Raw genomic sequence first — 19,550 nt, forward strand, 5'->3', positions numbered from 1 at the left:
TCGCTCATTCCTTCGACCATCACCCCTGGTGAAACAAACATCACCCCGTGACTCGTCAGTGAAGAGCACTTTTGCCAGTCCTCTCTGGTCCACCGAAGGTGGGTTTGTGCTCATAGGTGACGTTGTTGCCGGTGATGTCTGGGAAGGACCTGCCTTACAACAGGCCTACAGGCCCTCAGTCCAGCCTCTCTCAGCCTATTGCAGAGCACTGATGGAGGGATTGTGCATTCCTGGTGTAACTGGGGCAGCTGTTGTTGCCATCCTGTACCTGTCCCACAGGTTTGGTATTCAGATGTACTGATCCTGTGCAGGTGTTGTAACACATGGTCTGCCACTGCGAGGACGATCAACTGTCCTTCCTGTCTCCCTGTAGGGCTGTCTCAGTCGTCTCACAGTACAGACATTGCAGTTTATTGCCCTGGTCACATCTGCAGTCCTCATGCCTCCATGCAGCATGCCTAAGGCACGTACACACAGATGAGAAAGAACCCTGGGCATCTTTCTTTTGGTGTTTTTCAGAGTACAAAGGTATCATTAGTGTCCTAAGTTTGTATAACTGTGATCTTAACTGCCCACCGTCTGTGAGCTGTTTGTGTCTTAACAACCGTTCCACAGGTACATGTTCATTAATTGTTTATGGTTCATTGATTAAGCACGGAAAACATTGTTTAAACCCTTTACAATACAGATCTGTAAAATAATTTTGATTTTTATGATGTTCAAATGGTTCAAATTATAGGGCCACATGATAACGACAAAAACTGTAATTGCAACAGATGAATAGTTGCTATGCTCAACTCAGATTATGTGCTTTGCATTGTGCACATTCTGGGGTATATGTGCGTGTCTTGTAATAGGTCATCTGGGTATTTCATGCATACTAAACATTTGTATTCTGTAAATAATATATGCACATACTGCCAAAATAGCACACATATTATAGTTTTATGCCTTTCTGAACATATCTTCACTCTAGGCATGGAGCAGATGTGCTAACTATGCCTACAGTGAGTATATAAGCTCACAGTACACATGGTAAAGGTATCACTGTCTCAGGGCTCAGTTGTAGCATTCTGGGATGAAGTCCAGAGCTCCTGTATGGCTTCAGGAGGAGGAATGCAGCTAAGGGAAGCATTAAACTGGCTCACCGCAGGACACCACAGGCCTGTACATCACTCTTGTGCTTAAAGTGATACGTGATTGACTACGATTCAAATCAGGGTTGCCTGATCACACTGTGTGTGTGTGTGTGTGTGTGTGTGTGTGTGTGTGTGTGTGTGTGTGTGTGTGTGTGTGTGTGTGTGTGTGTGTGTGTGTGTGTGTTTGCTTTCAGAGGTAGCTAGGTAGACTTTTGAGTAAATTGTTAGAATATTAATATGGGGTGGGAATGATTTTAAAAGTGGGATGGACAACTTTGGACAACAAAAATGGATTTGGAGCAAAAATACAGGTTAACAAAATAACCTTAGAAAGGTGTCAGTGTGATTATTTTATGTTTACACAGAGACTGGTAGATATATTACTAAAATCAATTGACTTCAGCACCTCTTGTTGTATTATATGCCAATGGTGTGAGTCCAAAAATGGGGGAAAACACTTTTTTTCTGCTGTTTTTCCAATGTTGGAGTGCCTATAACTCCAGAAGTATTAAATATATATCAACATACTTTTAGATTCTGGTTCAGAGCAAACTGAAATTTTTGTATGTTAATTTTTAAGGCCCTGTATGGCTAAATCACAGAGATATGGGGCTCTCGATGTGGCTCCATATGTAAAATGGAAAAACAAACAAACACAAACTGATTTTAGACATAGACTAATGTGTGTAAAAATAAAAATATTGATTCATGGCGTTTAATATTTTGGCATTTATCATCATTTTTGTTTATCTTTCTTTAGAAAGAATTGACTGGGGAAGTTTCTGAAATTGTCTTGATTTGACAGGAAATAACCCTCTCAAACTGAAGTATTACTATTGAGTACTTCATACAACACCATTTGCTTTTAATTTAGCAGCTGATGCCATGTTGTGCAGAACTTACAGAGTAGCTTTTATAAAAACAGCATTAGGGTTTTGTATAATTTGATGTTTATGTTTTTCGCACCGTTCAGCTGCTGTCTGTCACCCACTTCGGTCCTGATGAAGCTGTGGTTGCCAAGACGATACAGAGCTGCATCATTCTCCCAGTAATCAGTGTACAGGCCCACAAACAACTCCCCTCCTGTCCATCAAAATAAAAGAATCAGACCAAGAGAGAAGAAAAATGAATTAGTACCACAAAATGAAATCATGCAATGTTTAATGGCAGTTACATTTACAGACATTTAGCAGATAAGTGCTTCCCCAGACATAAATAATCAATAATTTAACATCATTAACCTCAATCAACTTTGATCTCTGTCAAACCTGTTGATACGCATACACTCTGCTTACATTTAATATATAATTTACAATCTATAAATGTAATTAATGTTAACACATGATACATATTTTCAAAGGTCAAATGGTTCAACATTGATATCCGATCTCTGTTTCACGATAGCAATCCTCCAGAAACAGTGATTGAGTTATTTGTGCAGGAGTACAAATGAAAACATGCGATATCAAAACGGGACTTTTATTATGAAAACACGATCGCCAGATGATTCCAGTCAATCGTCCATGACAAGCGTTCATTGACAAACATCCAATCAAACTTTTTGTCCATAAAAGTGATAAATGTGAGAAATATTGATATATTCTCCATTGTTTACAAGAGATCTCGCCTTCGTCATCGTTCTTCATCAAACTGCAATCTGAGCAGCATTCATGTTGTAAAACTGTATATGATCTGATATATTAGAGTCTCATAAACAAAACCAGCCCATCTCCAAAGTCTATTTTTTAAAATGTGGCGTAGTTTTATTCATAATAGTCGAGCAGTGCTGTCAGATTTAGTGTCGTCTTGAGAGGCGGAGCTTAATTTGACTCTGAACACTTCCAGAGATTTTACATTGATTAAAGCTGCAGGAACTCATTTATTATTAAATCATCTTCAGATTAGAAACGAAACTTCTTCAGACTCGTGACTTTGAGAACATTGTATTTCTGGGGTGTCTTTGCACTTTTATTATTGTTTTTTTTAGATTATAAAAATGTTGAGCACAAAATATTTCCATTACTATAAACTTCATCTTCTCTAACTTTTTAATAAATAACAACAAATATTAATTATGAAACTTGTGAAATATAGACCAAAGTGTCTCTTTCAAAAGATACCACAACTGTGTCCAAAATCCAAAGGGTCCCATAAATACAACCATTTCAGTTCAGGTCAATTTCATGGTTTGTGCTCAAAAAGGAGATGCGTATCAACAACATTGATTTTGCTTTTTATGCATTGAAATAATACTGAACCTGAAAACCATGAAATTCTTTTTCAATCATATTCTGAAAATAGTACAGAGCCCCTTAGAGGACAGGGAGGGAATTGATTTTCTGAAATAGTTTTGTGTTCCCTCGTAACAGCTTTATCCATCCCTTTACACAATTGAATTATGGTTTTACTATATTAATCATAGTTTAACTATAGTATTTTAGTAAAACTATAATAACCGCAAACAAACAAACAAACAAAAAACGTGGTTTTATTACAGTAATTATAATTTAAACATAATATTTGTCATAAAACACAGTATCAATGCATGAAAACTAAGTTTGGTAATAAAATGACAATCATTATATAAAAAACAAAACAAAAAAACAGTTTGTTTTACTATAGAAACACCATGTTTAGCCCACAAGAAAAACAAATGCTCATAAAACTGGTCTTGACCAACACAAAATAGGTTTCGTTTGAAAGTTTAGAAGCTGTACTTTACAATGCATGTGGACATTATGACCAAAACTGAACAAGTGCTTTGAAATCTGCAGACAAATCAGAAGCACTCCGATTTGGTCATTTAAATACCAACTGCACTGTATATATTATTGCAATCAGTAAAAGCATCAAACTAATCAAATATTCATGTGTCATATGTTGTTGGAAAGATCTCAAAGTGCATAACACAACGAGAATATTAGTTTTACTCACAGACAAAAATATAGTGAGTAACAGCCAAGTATATGTCTTTGACAATTCTGTTGGGGTTGCTTATATTCCGCATTATATAAGATATTATAACTTCAAGAAAAAGAAATGGAACATAAAATGTCACATATGATTATTTAGAGTCTGTGATTATCTTTCAAACGAGTCCACACACAAGATAATCAGATGTATAGATCATTAGATAATCCACATGAAGCACAATGTTACATATGACCACCAGGAGATGGCGCCAAATACATGATACAGACTCAATGATGACTCAAATGACACAGAATGAAACTCATTCTGTGAAATCTCATGACTAAAATCATGTCTGCATGCTATGCAAACCTTTAGTCATTGTTGTGTTTGCATGTGTAATTAGTTCTTATGAACAATTATTATCTTTTATTTGTTTGGACAGTATGATAAATTATATTTGTAATGTTATAACTTTTGATTGCTTTGTCGTATCAACACAACATTATCCTCAGATACAGTCGACATGATTGAGAACAAAACAAATGTTTTTCAGAGCCACCTTATTTACAACCAGACATATATAATGACAAATAAGAAAAAAAAGTGTTTATTTTTTTTTATTTATTTTTCAGCTGTTTTTTAGGTTGAGAGTCGATATATTCAAATCTATATAATTATTTATTTATTTTATTTAATTTTTATTTACAATGTTACCAAACACTTGACCCTCCTGGTTTCTTTTGACGAGTCATAAGCCTTTAATTTTGTGTATGACACTGAAACAGGGGATATATAAAAACACCTTCAGATCTTAAAGGGTTCATTTGTGGTACATATACACGTGTCGTTCTTGCCAAAATAAATAAATAAATGGTTACTACAGTCTGCACTTTTAATATAGTGAAACCATAGATCATTTTTTGGTGAAAACAATGATACTTGCAGACCTACCACAAATGAACAATTGTTTTACTATAGTAAAACTAACTATGGGTTTTGGCAGAATAGTTAGGATTTTTATTAACATAGTTTTCCTGTATTATTACACAAATATAACCATACATATAATGGTTAAAATATACTAAAATTAACCATGTTACTCTAGTGAAAACATGGTTAATTTACATAAGGAATAGATAAAGCTATTGCAAGGGAGAAGCAAAACTTATTGTAATGGGAGAAGAAATGCACGCTGTCCTCTAATTTACATTTATGCATTTGGCAGATGCTTTTATCCAAAGTGACTTACAGTGCACTTATTACAGGGACAATCCCCCCGGAGCAACCTGGAGTTAAGTGTCTTACTCAAGGACACAATGGTGGTGGCTGTTGGGATCGAACCAGCAACCTTCTGATTACCATATTACCAGTTACCACTACAGCACCACCACTCTAATGGGCTCCATAATATAGTCATGTTGATTTATGCTTTAATAATTAATAATTAACTCAAACATTTTAATGATGTTATTATTTACTCACCTTTATGTCGTTCTAAACCCATAATTTTTTACTGTATAATTCATCTTGTTTGAGTGCTGAACTGCATTAGTAATACTATATGATTTCATATCTCACATGACATTTTACCTACACAGTACCTCCACATAAAGAGCTGTCTTGCATCCCTAAACACTCATGACAACAAATGAGTGAACTTTGCTTTCTGCATTTCAGTTTTGGCATCTTGTTTGTGAGATACCACAAGGTGGCACTGCAGACACCGATAAAGAATAGCTTATCTATATTTTCTCCTTCCTGTGAATAAAAAGCCATAAGTCAAAATCGATTGCTCTCATGGGCAGTGTTCATTTAGCATCTGAACTGTCTTCATTATGAACGACATCCTAATCCTTATCTGCAGAGAGAGAGATGAAATTAGTAACCCATCTGAGGACAGGCTCCCTCACAGCTGCTGATTGTCATCAAATTCATATCTCAATTTCCATCCAATCAGATCCCTGCCTCCTTGTGAATGAGCTCTCTGATGGACTCTCTTGCTTTAAAACTCAAGAACACCCAGGAGAAAAAGAGGGAGCATTGGGTAGCTTTAGAAAGACAGAATAGGCTGTGAATGAGAGCATGGGACAGCTTGAGAGTTTTTAATAAGGATGGATGAATTCTTACGGTACATGGTGGATGCTAAAGGGCTGTTGGGATGGAACGGGCATCTTCCTCTGCCGCTCTCTATGTGATCCGACTCCATCCTGAACTCCCTCTCCTGCTAAACACACAGACATAGAGAAGACCGGGGCTAGTTGTCACTCTTTATTACTCTATTTAGTGTTTCTCAGAGTAGGTATTTCTGCATACAAACACACCTTGGCTTTTCTTTTTTTAAAGAAGAAGAAAAAGTATTTTTATTTTCATTCGCTATTGCTCAGCAAAAAGATACAGTTCTTTAAACACTCAGGTTGGCCCCCTTATAGCAGGGCATGTTGTCATGCTATATGGGGTAAGTTGTCACAGTGGAAGCCTGCTATTAAAGGAATGTTTCAGGTTCAATACTGTAACGGTTCAAGGATGGGCAAGGAGGAGTTTGTTTGTTTGTTTGTGTTTGTTTATGGTGAGTTTCACATGCAACATTGTTTACTCTCTCTCGAACTGGCACCTCTGGCTCTTATCAGCTGATTCAACACCGGCCACGCCCTCCTCCTTGTCACATGCCTTCCCCACCTGATTCAGGCCGGCATGTGACAACTTGCCCCGACCTGACATTTATAATCCCCACCAAGCTTCTTGAGGAGTCCAACCAGCAAGACTTCTTTGTTCAACCAGCTTCAACAGAAAGATCACGCTGGTCGAGCGCTGCTCCATGTACGTTTTGCTGGCCAACAGTATGACTTTTGATGGGATCCCCCAGATGGGCCAACATGGGGTCTCGAGACACGTTTTTCAAGATCTAACGTTTTTTAACTTGACTTGGAATCTCAATATGCATTGGTTACAAATCTTGTCACATAGAAAAACTATTACAAACGGAGCAAGAACACGTAAGACGTAAGAACGTATCCTGTGTGAACAGCCCCTTCTTCAGTTCTTCACATGACAGCAGGTTTAAAATAAAGCCTACACTGTATGTCCAGTTATCTGCTGGGAACTATAACATCCAGGTGAACTAATGGAGGGTAAAATGAGAATCAAGAGAGCTGTTGAAGACATGTTGAGGTCCTTCTCCACATCATTCAGTCCCATTCTCTCCTTCTGCAAATCTCAGTTTAACCAGAAGATGATGGTAGAAGCTTCAACGCAGCTATGCATTGCACACAACGGGTTTCACAAGCTTGATTTATGTCTTCTCAAGTGGTGTGATCGTGGAGAACCAAACAACAGACATGTAACACAAGTCCATCCATCATTTCCTCTCTCTGGATCATTCCTCGACTCTTTCAGCAGGTAAAGGGTTTTTTGTCCCTCTCACTTCATACAAAGTAGGAACGGAAATAAATCCTCCGCCAAATGCATGAAACTTCAGTTTCATTTTATGAAGCGTGCTGTTGCATGGGAGGATTATGGGAATAAATCATAATGGTAGACTGTACTGCAGGTTAGGGTCCAAATGTCTGAGATCATCTGGGATTTATGTAATTTACATTTATTTTACATTTATGCATTTGTCAGACGCTTTTATCCAAAGTGACTTACAGTGCACTTATTACAGGGACAATCCCCCCCGGAGCAACCTGGAGTTAAGTGCCTTACTCAAGGACAAAATGGTGGTGTCTGTGGGGATCAAACCAGCAACCTTCTGATTACCAGTTCTGTGCTTTAGCCGACTACGCCACCATTTAATTAACCCAGAAGTCGTGATGTGAAATGAATAAGAAATGCTTTCCTAAAAAGCATCGCAAGCATAAACTGATCGGCCATTGGCAAACTTTCTTTTTATTTGAAGTTTATAGTCACCGTGTTCAATAAAATATTGCAACGCTTATATGTGATGTGAACTATCGCAAGAACGTCTGAGCCAACAGCTCATTCCAATCTGTTGTGGGTTTTTGGCTTTTTGTTTTTATTCTTATCAGTTTGATGAACCGGTCATGTGAACGTCATTTTCTCACATATTCTTCACTTCTAATCCCGAAAATCATTTAATGTGGGAATGTTTCAAAAGTAGAGAAACCAGCTGCATTTTTTGTCTGGAGCTAGAACAATGATTTTGTTATTATTATTATTATTATTATTATTATTATTATTATTATTATTTACTTTTCAAATGTTTAAATTTAAATCTGAATATTTTTAATTTGAATACTAGACATGAGCCTGAAGATTTTTGTGGCCTATTTTATATTATGAAAATTCAGATTTTTAAACAGCAGATTTTATTTAATTTTTTTAAATGTGGAATTAGCTTTAAAAAAAAAAAATAATAATACGATTTTTAAATTACAGGTTAAAATGTTCAGATTAATAAGAAATTCTGAACTCCAAATAAATTCAAAACTTAAACAATCTAGGCCAAAGGTTAAGGTCAAAGGTCAAACAACCCAAAGCTGGGTAATTTACTTGATTTACTTAAAATAATGAATGCTATAAAAGTATGAATTTGTAATTCTATAATCTGAGTTTATAAAGTTTATTTCACCTCATAAAAAAAACAAACCTTTTGTTTAAAAATACTAATTAAAAAATATACTGCAAAAAAATAAAAAATAAATCTGTTTTGTTAAATGTCACATGTCTAGTATTCAAACACATTTCAGATTGAAATGCTTCAGTCATTGTTCTAGCTCCACAGCTATCAAAATGACATTTTGAATTATCCGTCAGTGTTTGTGAAACTAGATTGGACTGTCAAGTACATGTTCAGACTACCGAAAGCAGATGTGCAACAAATAAAGAATGATGATCAATGCAATGCTCTTGCATCAGTGCTTGCCATCTGTTTTATTGACTCTGTGTTTTAAAACCAATTTTGAAAGCACTTTTTAGCTACTTTTGTATGATTGTTATTTCTTTGTGTCAAGATAATTATTTACATTGTTTTCAGTTTGGTGGAAATTTTCTCATAAAAAAAAAAAAAGATATAAACAGATGTTTTATTTATATAGTGAGCACATTATTGTGACGAGGCAGGCGAGGAATGAGGATTGAAATGCAGTTTATTAACAAAGAATAAACAAACTAACTCAGAATATAATGAAAACCAAAACACAGGGATCCAAGCATGAAGCATCAAACCATACATGCAAAGACTGACAAAGGAAACAGGGAAAACCAGGGCTTAAATACACAGGGGCAAACAAGGGAAAGAGGAACACCTGAGGAAATAATCAGAAGAAAATCAATCAAGAAATGAAACTACAAAGGACTACAAAACTAACAGGAAACAGGAACTGAACAAGAATTTCAACATAAAAGACAAGACAGAAAACAGGGAATATTGGACAGAAACCCCCCCTTTAAGGAGAGTATTCCAGACGCTTCACACAAAAAACAAATTGTTCATGGATTATGGGGGAAAACAGGTGGTTAAGGGGACACAAGTGTCGAACAGGCAGTTCAAGGGCGCAAGGAGAGCAGAGGAACATAGCAAAGAAAGGGAGGTTTCAGACTGAGGCGGAGGAAGTGAGGACCAAGGTGACCAGAGCAGATCCGGCAGATGGCCAGGAGACCAAGGGGTCCAGAGCAGATCCAGCTGAAGGCCAGAAGAACAAGGGGACCAGAGCAGATCAGGCAGATGGCCAGAAGACCAAGGGGACCAGATCAGATCCAGTAGAAGTCCAGAAGACCAAGGGGACCAGAGCAGATCAGGCGGATGGCCAGGAGACCAAGGGGTCCAGAGCAGATCCAGCTGAAGGCCAGAAGAACAAGGGGACCAGAGCAGATCAGGCAGATGGCCAGAAGACCAAGGGGACCAGATCAGATCCAGTAGAAGTCCAGAAGACCAAGGGGACCAGAGCAGATCCAGCAGAAGTCCAGAAGACCAAGGGGACCAGAGCAGATCCAGCAGAAGTCCAGGAGACCAAGGGGACCAGAGCAGATCAGGCAGATAACCAGAAGAACAAGGGGACCAGAGCAGATCAGGTGGACGGCCAGGAGACCAACGGGACCAGAGCAGATCAGGCGAATGGCCAGAAGACCAAGGGGACCAGAGGAGATCCAAGGGATGGCCAGTAGACCAAGGGGACCTGAGCAGATCCGGCGGATGGCCAGAAAAACAAGGGGACCAGAGCAGATCCGTCAGATGGCCAGGAGACAAAGGAGACCAGAGCAGATTCAGGGGATGGCCAGAGGACCAAGGTGACTTGAGCAGATCCGGCGGACGGCCAGAAGACCAAGGGGACAAGAGCAGATCTGGCGGATGGCCAGAAGACCAAGGGGACAAGAGCATATCCAGCGGACGGCCAGAAGACCAAGGGGACCAGAGCAGATCTGGCGGATGGCCAGAAGACCAAGGGGACAAGAGCATATCCAGCGGACGGCCAGAAGACCAAGGGGACCAGAGCAGATCTGGCGGATGGCCAGAAGACCAAGGGGACAAGAGCAGATCAGGCGGACGGCCAGAAGACCAAGAGAACCAACGCAGATCTGGCGGACGGCCAGAAGACCAAGGGGCCAGAGCAGATTTGGGGGATGGCCAGAAGAACAAGGGGACCAGAGCAGATCCAGCAGATGGCCAGAAGACCAAGGGGCCAGAGCAGATCCGGCAGACAGCCAGAAGACCAAGGGGACCAGAGCAGATCCGACGGATGGCCAGAAGACCAAGGGGCCAGAGCAGATTTGGGGGATGACCTCAAGGTGGGGACTGGGAAGCTTGTTTCTTTTCACTGACACAATATTCTGGCTCTGCTCTTATGCCCCAAAGTGCAGTGTCATCGGACATTATGTAATGCTTACTGTGCTGATGATGAAATATACTTTGACCTTGAATCAAATTTGTGACATTGACCATGCAAACTCATTTGTACACACCGTCAGCTTTCTTTGCTTCCATCGATGCTCAATAAATACAAATCTTACACTGAAACACCTAATAGGTTGACTTTGCTCAAATGATTGAGAAAACTCGTTCCCTTAATTGAATTGATTAATGTGTCTCCAAAACGTATGTAACTAAGTTCACTTAACTTGGTGATCTTATAAAATGAACTTAACTATTTAAGTTAAGATAACTAGATGCAAATAAACTTAAAGATTTTCTATTTAAATGTAGTTTTTTTGTTGTTGTTATTTTTACTAATAACTTTAACTGAACAGATCACCCTTATGGTGACATCACACTAAACAACTATTTGCAACAAAACAACATATATAATACCAGCTCTAAGATCACAAATATCTATGGATTTTTAATAAATAAAAAATACATTTATAAAATAATAAAAAAACAAGTTAAGGGAACAGAGATACTTGGATTATAAGCCCAAAACGTCACATTTCAAGTAATGTTTAATTAAGACCACTTAATTTTCCAGTAATTATTAAATATTAGGGTCTACAGTGTTTTTAGCAGTCTTGTGATTGGTAAAATGGGACTCTTAGTAACGTCGGTAGCCTGAGCCCTTTTGGCAGCACACAGTTGTGCGAGTGCTTTACGAGATATGACCAAAGTAATGTCCGTGTTGTAGATAGGATGAAACAGTAACACATTCACATGATAATCAGCACATTAGGTGCAGTTATTGCTTGAGGGTGATGAATTAAGCCATAACTCTCACAAACACACACATGAAATCACATGCACATCTTTTGGGTAGAAACGTGGTTTACATTTGCTAGAAGTTTGGGACTTTGTGCGAACAGATTGTGTGAATTTAAGAGGGTTGAAATATTAGGTGAGAGAGCATCTTAAACTGACAGCCGCAGAATTATCAGGCTGAGGTTGTTTTTTGTAAAACGTGCATGTGGGGATATGGGCGTGGCCGAGCGATGTCTGTGGAGAGCAAGGCCGGGAGAGGAAGAACTGTAAGGATTGACACCTGTGGTAAATTATCCCTAACAGCTGTTCTGTGTTACAGTGAGAGCTGGAGAGGGGTAAAAAGGGAAGAGAGAGAGAGTGACACACAAGCGGACTGTGTGTGCGTTTATGGCTGAAAAGACAGTAGTGTGTGTTACATTGAAAAATGTAGAAAATAAAGACTCACATTAATTTGCTTATCTGGCTCCCGCTTCCTCCTTCAACGAGAGAACCTGTAAACCGTTTCAGTGCATTTGTGTTTTAAGTTATGTACACAACATTGTGAGCTGCCTTATGAGGGGTTATTCACACAGGATGTGCTCTTTCATTCCAAACAGCTAGACCGAATGCAGAGGTATGGACCAAAACACAGAGGTCTCAAGGGGTCTCTTTTTTGCATTGTTTTCCAGAGTTGGAATGCCTATTACAGCAGAATGATTAAAAATACAGCATCTTAATATCCTTTTATATTCTGATTTTGGACAAACTTTCCTTTTAATATATTAATTTTTAAGGCCCTATATAGCTAAATCCCAGAGATGGGCTCCCAATGTGGCTCCATGCGCAAATTGTTATATTTTATTCGAGGTCAAAGTCCGAAAACTAAATTTGGGTCATATGGTGTGAAGCTACTTTTTTCATGTCCAACAAAATAAAGGTCTGAAGTACAAATAATGTTGAAAACGGAAATGCACTTTTATATGCACTTATTTATTCACATAAAAACAATAATGTCAAAAAATTATTAGAGAAAATGTTATGTGCTAATTATAGCACCACTTAGCATGCGTGCCCCTTAATGTGTAAAATGTAAGAATTTGCGCATGGAGCCACATTAAGGGCCGTATCTCTGTACATTTACCATGTAGGGTCTTAAAAATTAAGATGGAAATAGGAAAGATTGATTTGAACCAGAATATAAAAGGAAATTAATACATATTTAATACTTTTGGAGTTATAGGCACTCAGACTTTGGAAAAACAGCAGAAAAAAAGTGTTTTTCCCATATTTGGACTCACACCATTGGCATATAATGCAACAAGAGGTGCTGAAGTCAACTGATTTTAGTAATAGATCTACCAATCTCTGTGTAAACATAAAATAATGATGCTGACACCTTTCTAAAGTAATTTTTTTTACCTGTAGTTTTGCTTCAAAATCATAGGTGAAAATTGTCATTTTGACCCTCCTCTACAAAATAATGGATTACTCAGTAAATATTGTTCCATGGAATTTAATAGTGTGGCTTTCATCACCATTTATGTTTATCTTTCTTCATAAAAAGTATTAATAAAATGTAAAAAATTCAGTCTGGGCAGTTTCTGAAATTTCGGTTGATTTGACATGGAAAACCCCATTTAGCACTGTTTATCTCCGCTGTCCGTGACCCTATCAGAATAGATCTGTGACCATTTTGGGTCATGACCTACCATTTAAGATCTGCAGTTTTCGAGTGTAAGGATATCCAGTGAGTGTATAAGTGTGTAAGCATGTGTAAAGCCGTGAATAAGAGGTGTGTGCTGTGATGTGTGTGTATAGGTGAAAAAGTGCTGCAATTGTGCTCGGATTTCTCATGCTAAGTGAGGTATGTGTGCAGGGGGCGTTCGCATGTGTGTACGTGTACTCTTTATGGTTTCTCTCTCTGGTTCTGGTCTGTGTCTCTGTAGCTTTATCAGTCTTTCCTGTCATTATTGCTACATCTGCAACATGTCATCCCAGCACTCCAGGCTGAGTGTGTATAGATGTGTGCAGGTATGTGTATCCATCTCCGTCTTTGTGTATATTCAAATATGGAGCCCATTTCTTATGGATACACATGCACATGTGTCTCATATGTGTCTCATTAACGTCTCGGAGCTGGTTTAGGGTGTAGCTGCTGTGTTCCATACTGAGGCGTGTGCTGGACTTATCAGGCACCCCGCTGAAGCCTGTCTCCTGTAATTACACTCTCTCTGATCTCCTGCCCCGGGCTCCTACAACGCCTGTGGCTCACCCGTTCACCTCTGCGTAAGAGTCAGGGAGCCTGAGAAGTGCTTCCTATTCTCAGCTCAGAGTTCCCAGAAGTGAAGGTGTGAACGGAATTCTACGTTCTGAAACTTCACATCTGGGTTATCATAGTTTTTATTAGTTTTTGGGTAGTTTTGGGGGAGTTGACACGTAACGTGCATGAAGTTTAATTTATTAATTTATGGGATAGTTCACCCATAAATGAAAATTATCTCATCATTTACACACCCTCATGTCATCCCACATGTGCATGACTTTATGTTTTTCTGCAGAACATGAACAAAGATTTTTTAGAAGAATATCTCAGCTCTGCAGTTCCATACAATGCAAGTGAATGGTGACCAGAAGCTCAAATAAGCAAATAAATGCAGCATAAAAGTAATCCATGTCTTCAGAAGTGATGTGATAGGTGTGGGTGAGAAACAGATCAATATTTAACTATTTGTTTACTATATATATCCACTTCACCGAGCCCTTTCTACAGTATGTGTGTTCACGAGAGGACGAGTTCTTCTTCTTCTGTTTATTTAGCAATTTGCATTCTTTGTGCATATCACCACCTACTGGGCAGGGAAGAGAACTAATAAAATGTGATTGATAAATTAAAGGAAAAGAATAAATAAATCATAGTTGCACAACCACCCAGTCATTTAAAAACATAAGACTAAGACTTAAAAAAAGGACTTAAATATTTTTCTCGCACATACCTATCATATCACTTCTGAAGACATGGATTAAACCAATGGAGTTGCATGGATTACTTTTATGCTGCATTTATTTGCTTAATTGAGCTTCAAAGTGTATGTATGTACATCCATACATGCATGCATACAGTAAATACATACATATATCTATACATCCATACATACTTACATACATACATGTATACACACACACACATCCATCCATACACACACACACACACACACACACATACATACACATACATACATACATACATACATACATACATACATACATACATACATACATACATACATACATACATACATACATACATACATACATACATACACACACACACACACACACACACACACACACACACACACACACATACATACACACACACACACACACACACACACACACACACACACACACATACATACATACATACATACATACATACATACACACACACACACACACATACATACATACATACATACATACATACACACACACATACATACACACACACACACTCAAAACACATACACACATATACACACACACACACACACATCACATCTGTGTCATAAGGAGCTGTTTTTTGAGGCTCTTTTTGTTAGCAATAAAGAATGGAATATATTTGTCTGCCTCTTTGTATTTTTATGTCTACATGACACAAGATTATCCTATTTAAAAGCAAGTGACATCAAATTAAAATAAGTAATCCAACAGTAATCGGATTAGATTACCACCATGGTCACTGCGAGATTACGTTACAAATTGCATGTTTTGTCAAGTAATTTGTAATCACTACCCCATTACACTTCAGAAGTAATCTGCCCAGCACTGCCCATCACTTATACGTTTTTAGTTGATAATGCATTCGTTTTCATTACATTTACGCCTCTCAACAGTATAACGTTGCTTTACTCTCAATTACTGCACACTTTGAAAAAGATGATGTTAGAAAACTGAAAACTGAGTTTTCAAATGAAAACAGATTCATGTGGACGTGGCTTTAATCGCCTTTTTTAATCGCATTTTAAATGGTCCTGCGATGTGACAAACGACTGTTTATGAGTACAAAGTTCTCAACAATGTCGGCCGCTAATCGCTGGATTGGTGGTTTGATTCCCGACCCACATGTCTCCACATTTCGAAGTGTCCTTGGTCAAGACACTGAACCCCATGTTGCTCCCAATGGCAGGCTAGCACCTTACATGCAGCTCGCCGTCAATGGAGTGTGAATGGTTGAATGAGACGCAGTGTAAAGCGCTTTGAATACCGCTAAGGTTAAAAAGGCGCCATATAAGTGCAGAACATTTACCATTTCACAAAAATACCTCATACCTCAAATACTAACTCAGGCAATCGGTAACAATAATCACTTTTCATTTAGTTATTGTTGTAGATACATTGTAACATTTCGATAATAACACATGCCTCACACGGACAAAGGTACGGCAAGCTTTAAGCCGCCGGCCACGATGCACCAGTTTCCTTCAAATAAACATCTCGTATTTTCTCTTTTCTTCTTGTCCGTTCTTTCAAATAAAGCTCTCCTCACTGTGATTAGCATCTCTCTAATTTCACTTGGGCTCTCCTGGGAGGATGGAGATGTTTGTTTTCAGTTGTCTGGATGTTTGCTTGGAGGTTTTAAAAGAGTTGGAATGATAAAACTTCCCATCAAACACACTTAAACAAACTCTCTGTGTCTCTAAGGCTTTCAGCACGGGCTGTTGTAGAGTGTTGTAGAGCCTCAGGAAGCCATTACTGTCATAACCACTTGCTGTCCGTCTTACATGATGACTTGGTATTGTTGTATCCCCTAAATTTGATTTAAAGTGCATGCATTGTTCTTTTATAGACAGAGATAGAGAATAGTATTAGGGAAAGAGGGAATGGGTGTTACAGATTTAACCTTATCATCTTCATGCTTTAGGCACAGATGTCTTACGTATTTCACTTTGCAGTTTAGCTTCATGTTCAGCATGAAAAACATTGAACTTCTACAGACAGCGTTGAAGCTAATGTAGGCCACAGACTTCAGTCTCCGTCTGGCTAAACCTCCATTCTTAACATTCTTCAAACGACAAGGCAATTCCAGAAATACGTTGTTTTTTTTGTAGTCTTCCACATTGAAACCGCACGGTGACGCACAGCATCTGGACCTTTTTACTACCAAAGATTTCATAACTCAAAACAGCTAATGTTGTATTGTCCTGAGATGTTTAAATGCTGTCAATTCTCACCACTTTGAATGGTTTCAGTTAAATCAAACGTCTCACATCCACACGGTCAACGAGAGTGATAAGGGTAGTTTCCAGTATGGTGTCTGAAGACAAACGGTAAATTATTACTGGATGTGGTTCATCTGTGAGTCACTACGGCACATTCCTCAGAAGACACAAACATGTTTTCTGGAATAAGGGACAGAGAGAGGACAGTAAGTCTCACTCTGCACAACCTCAGTCTGCTTCCGATACTTTCAAAAGCGCCGTGGTCACTGAGGCATTTTAAAACCTTGGTGTCAACCACTGTGACTCAAACTCTGGTGTTAAAATTAATTGCACCACGTAAAAGCGGCAAATTACTCGCATGCACGGTTGCAATCGGGCATTTAGCGCCCAAATCACTATGTAGATCAGGCAACATTGCAAAAACGCGGCAATACAATTTGTATCTTTTCGGGCGATTGTGAGCGCTATAGAACAGAGGATACATTAGACCGCTTTTATCTGACACACTTTGGCAGGACTGAACTGCATCTCTTTAACATGTCGCAAGGGCGTTTGACTACACCGTGCATCTGTGCAACGCTCTTCTCCTTCCTTTGATCATTATTTGATGAATTACTGCCGATATGATCGATAGAAAATGTACATACACCAACATCCCTTTCAAATAAAATGTATTTTACCACCTGCTTTCATCTAATTCATGTAAACTGCGGCAGGCAAAACTTATTACAACAAAGCATCCAAAGTTTACAACAATCTTTCCTAAATTTCCCAGGGGGCTACTTTTCTCGATTCTAGCCTCATACAGGTTTGCAACATTAATTCAATTTATTTAATGAACCATCCAGTCAATACTTCCAGTCAAAAGTGAGTAATGACGCTGGCCAACACCCCTGGAGTCATGAGTTCAAATCCAGGGCGAGCTGAGTGACTCCAGCCAGGTCTCCTAAGCAACCAAATTGGCCTGGTTGCTAGGGAGGGTGGAGTTACATGGGGTAACCTCCTCGTGGTCGCTATAATGTGGTTCCTGCTCTCGGTGGGGCGCGTGGTGAGTTGGATGCCACGGAGATTAGCGTGAAGCCTCCAAACGCACTACGTCTCCACGGTAACGCTCTCAACAAGCCATGTGATAAGATGCGTGGATTGACGGTCTCAGACGCAGAGGCAACTGAGATTCGTCACCACGCCACCATGAGGACTTCGAGCACATTGGGAATGTTGGCATTATATTGCTATTACCATATATATTATTACATACTTATTTACCTGATTTACCTCTGTTCCATGTCCAACTCGGATAAAGGCACACACAGGGTGGAAGGCTCCAGTCCCACATGCAAACAGGTGTGTACTGTTATACTGACGCACCAACTTAATGTAGTTAGCACACTCCGGCTGAGAGTGAAAGAAAGAAAAAGCTTTTTAGTGCATGCAATTCAACATTAACATTGCAGATACTGTATGTAACAGGATATCACTACATCATATATACAGGATTTATAACAGATTTACCTTCTCTCTGCCTTGCATTAAACAGGCCTCCACCTGCTCCTCAGAACCGGCCCAGTGAATCTAAAACAGAGAGGGTTCTCCTAATGTCATTCTGGAATACATCTGTGCTCTCTGTGCTTGGTTGAATGTCGTCATTGTTTTCATGTTTGATCTGCGTTTGCATGAACAGGGCAGGATGGCTGCATGTTAAAGTAATTTATTCTTTATTGTATGAGTGCATGGATTATAAGAATAGGCTGTTGTGGCAGGGCAGAAGGCGGGGCCGTGTCGTGATTCTGCACACCCGGCCCCTAATCAGGCTAATTAGCTCTTGATAGGGATAAGGGCCGACCGAAGACTGCAGTGCGATAGAGAGCCTCCCCCTTTCCATTAATCTCTTTACACTGGTGCCGAAACCCAGGAAGGAGGAGGGATGCACCATAGTGGAGATCTCTATGCTATCATTCACCACAAATGAGCAGCCGTGGCCACCGTCAGAGGACGGAGGAGCCCGGCCGCCTGGAAGCGGTGGAACGGCCGCCGACCGCGAGGGGAGGAGGGGCTCCTAACCAACCGCCTAGAGCAGTTACGACTGCCAGGGCCGGGGGAGACCACTACCATCCACCAAAAATGCGGCAGGGCGTTCTGTCCACCAGGGGCCGGAGGACTGCCTCCGATCCACCCAGGGAGATGCGGCAGTCGTCCATTAGAGGGTGGAGGAGTGGCCGAGGATCAACATTCAGCGTATCGGAGAACCATTGTTTTTTTCTCTCTCTCCTCTCTCCCACTGCAACTACTTGTTGGCCTTTTCCTCTCTTTTTTTTAATGTTTTGAACAAGGCCTGAAAGAACGAGGGAGGAACGTGGCAGGGCGGAGTGCGGGGCCGGGTCGTGATTTCGCACACCTGACCTCTAATCAGGATAAAGGCCAACCGAAGATGGCAGTGCGAAACAGAGAGGGATTTACGGACAGCTGTACGACACCTGTGTGTGTGTGTGTCTTTTTTGTTGAGTAACTTTAAACTACCCCTGTAAAGCAGTCAATGGAAAGGAGGAGAAGAGAACCGGCTTGACGATACAAATAATATTTTAATAATAAACTTAAACAGAAACAAACACACACACATGACGGACATGTCCGTAAACGATCTCTCTCTCCCGC

General features: G+C 39.5%; 1 protein-coding gene across 8 annotated transcripts in view; it reads right to left on the reverse strand.

Annotated features, from left to right (window-relative positions):
- sema3e (sema domain, immunoglobulin domain (Ig), short basic domain, secreted, (semaphorin) 3E) overlaps positions 1-19,550 on the reverse strand; it is a 68,855-nt gene that overhangs the window by 20,901 nt on the left and 28,404 nt on the right. For 4 of the 8 annotated variants that reach the window (XM_052152931.1, XM_052152929.1, XM_052152928.1 and 1 more), the window contains 4 exons: positions 18,411-18,470; positions 18,165-18,293; positions 6,180-6,276; positions 2,106-2,222 (listed from right to left, as the gene is read on the reverse strand). In XM_052152931.1, the coding sequence (XP_052008891.1) occupies positions 2,106-2,222; positions 6,180-6,276; positions 18,165-18,293; positions 18,411-18,470 (403 nt within the window). Of the gene's footprint in view, positions 1-2,105; positions 2,223-6,179; positions 6,277-16,615; positions 16,826-18,164; positions 18,294-18,410; positions 18,471-19,550 lie in introns of those variants that run through there. The other 4 variants (XM_052152934.1, XM_052152932.1, XM_052152930.1 and 1 more) reach the window with 4 other exon arrangements.

This window comes from Xyrauchen texanus, chromosome 21 (assembly GCF_025860055.1).
Source record: "Xyrauchen texanus isolate HMW12.3.18 chromosome 21, RBS_HiC_50CHRs, whole genome shotgun sequence".
In the NCBI taxonomy this organism is placed as follows: domain Eukaryota; kingdom Metazoa; phylum Chordata; class Actinopteri; order Cypriniformes; family Catostomidae; genus Xyrauchen; species Xyrauchen texanus.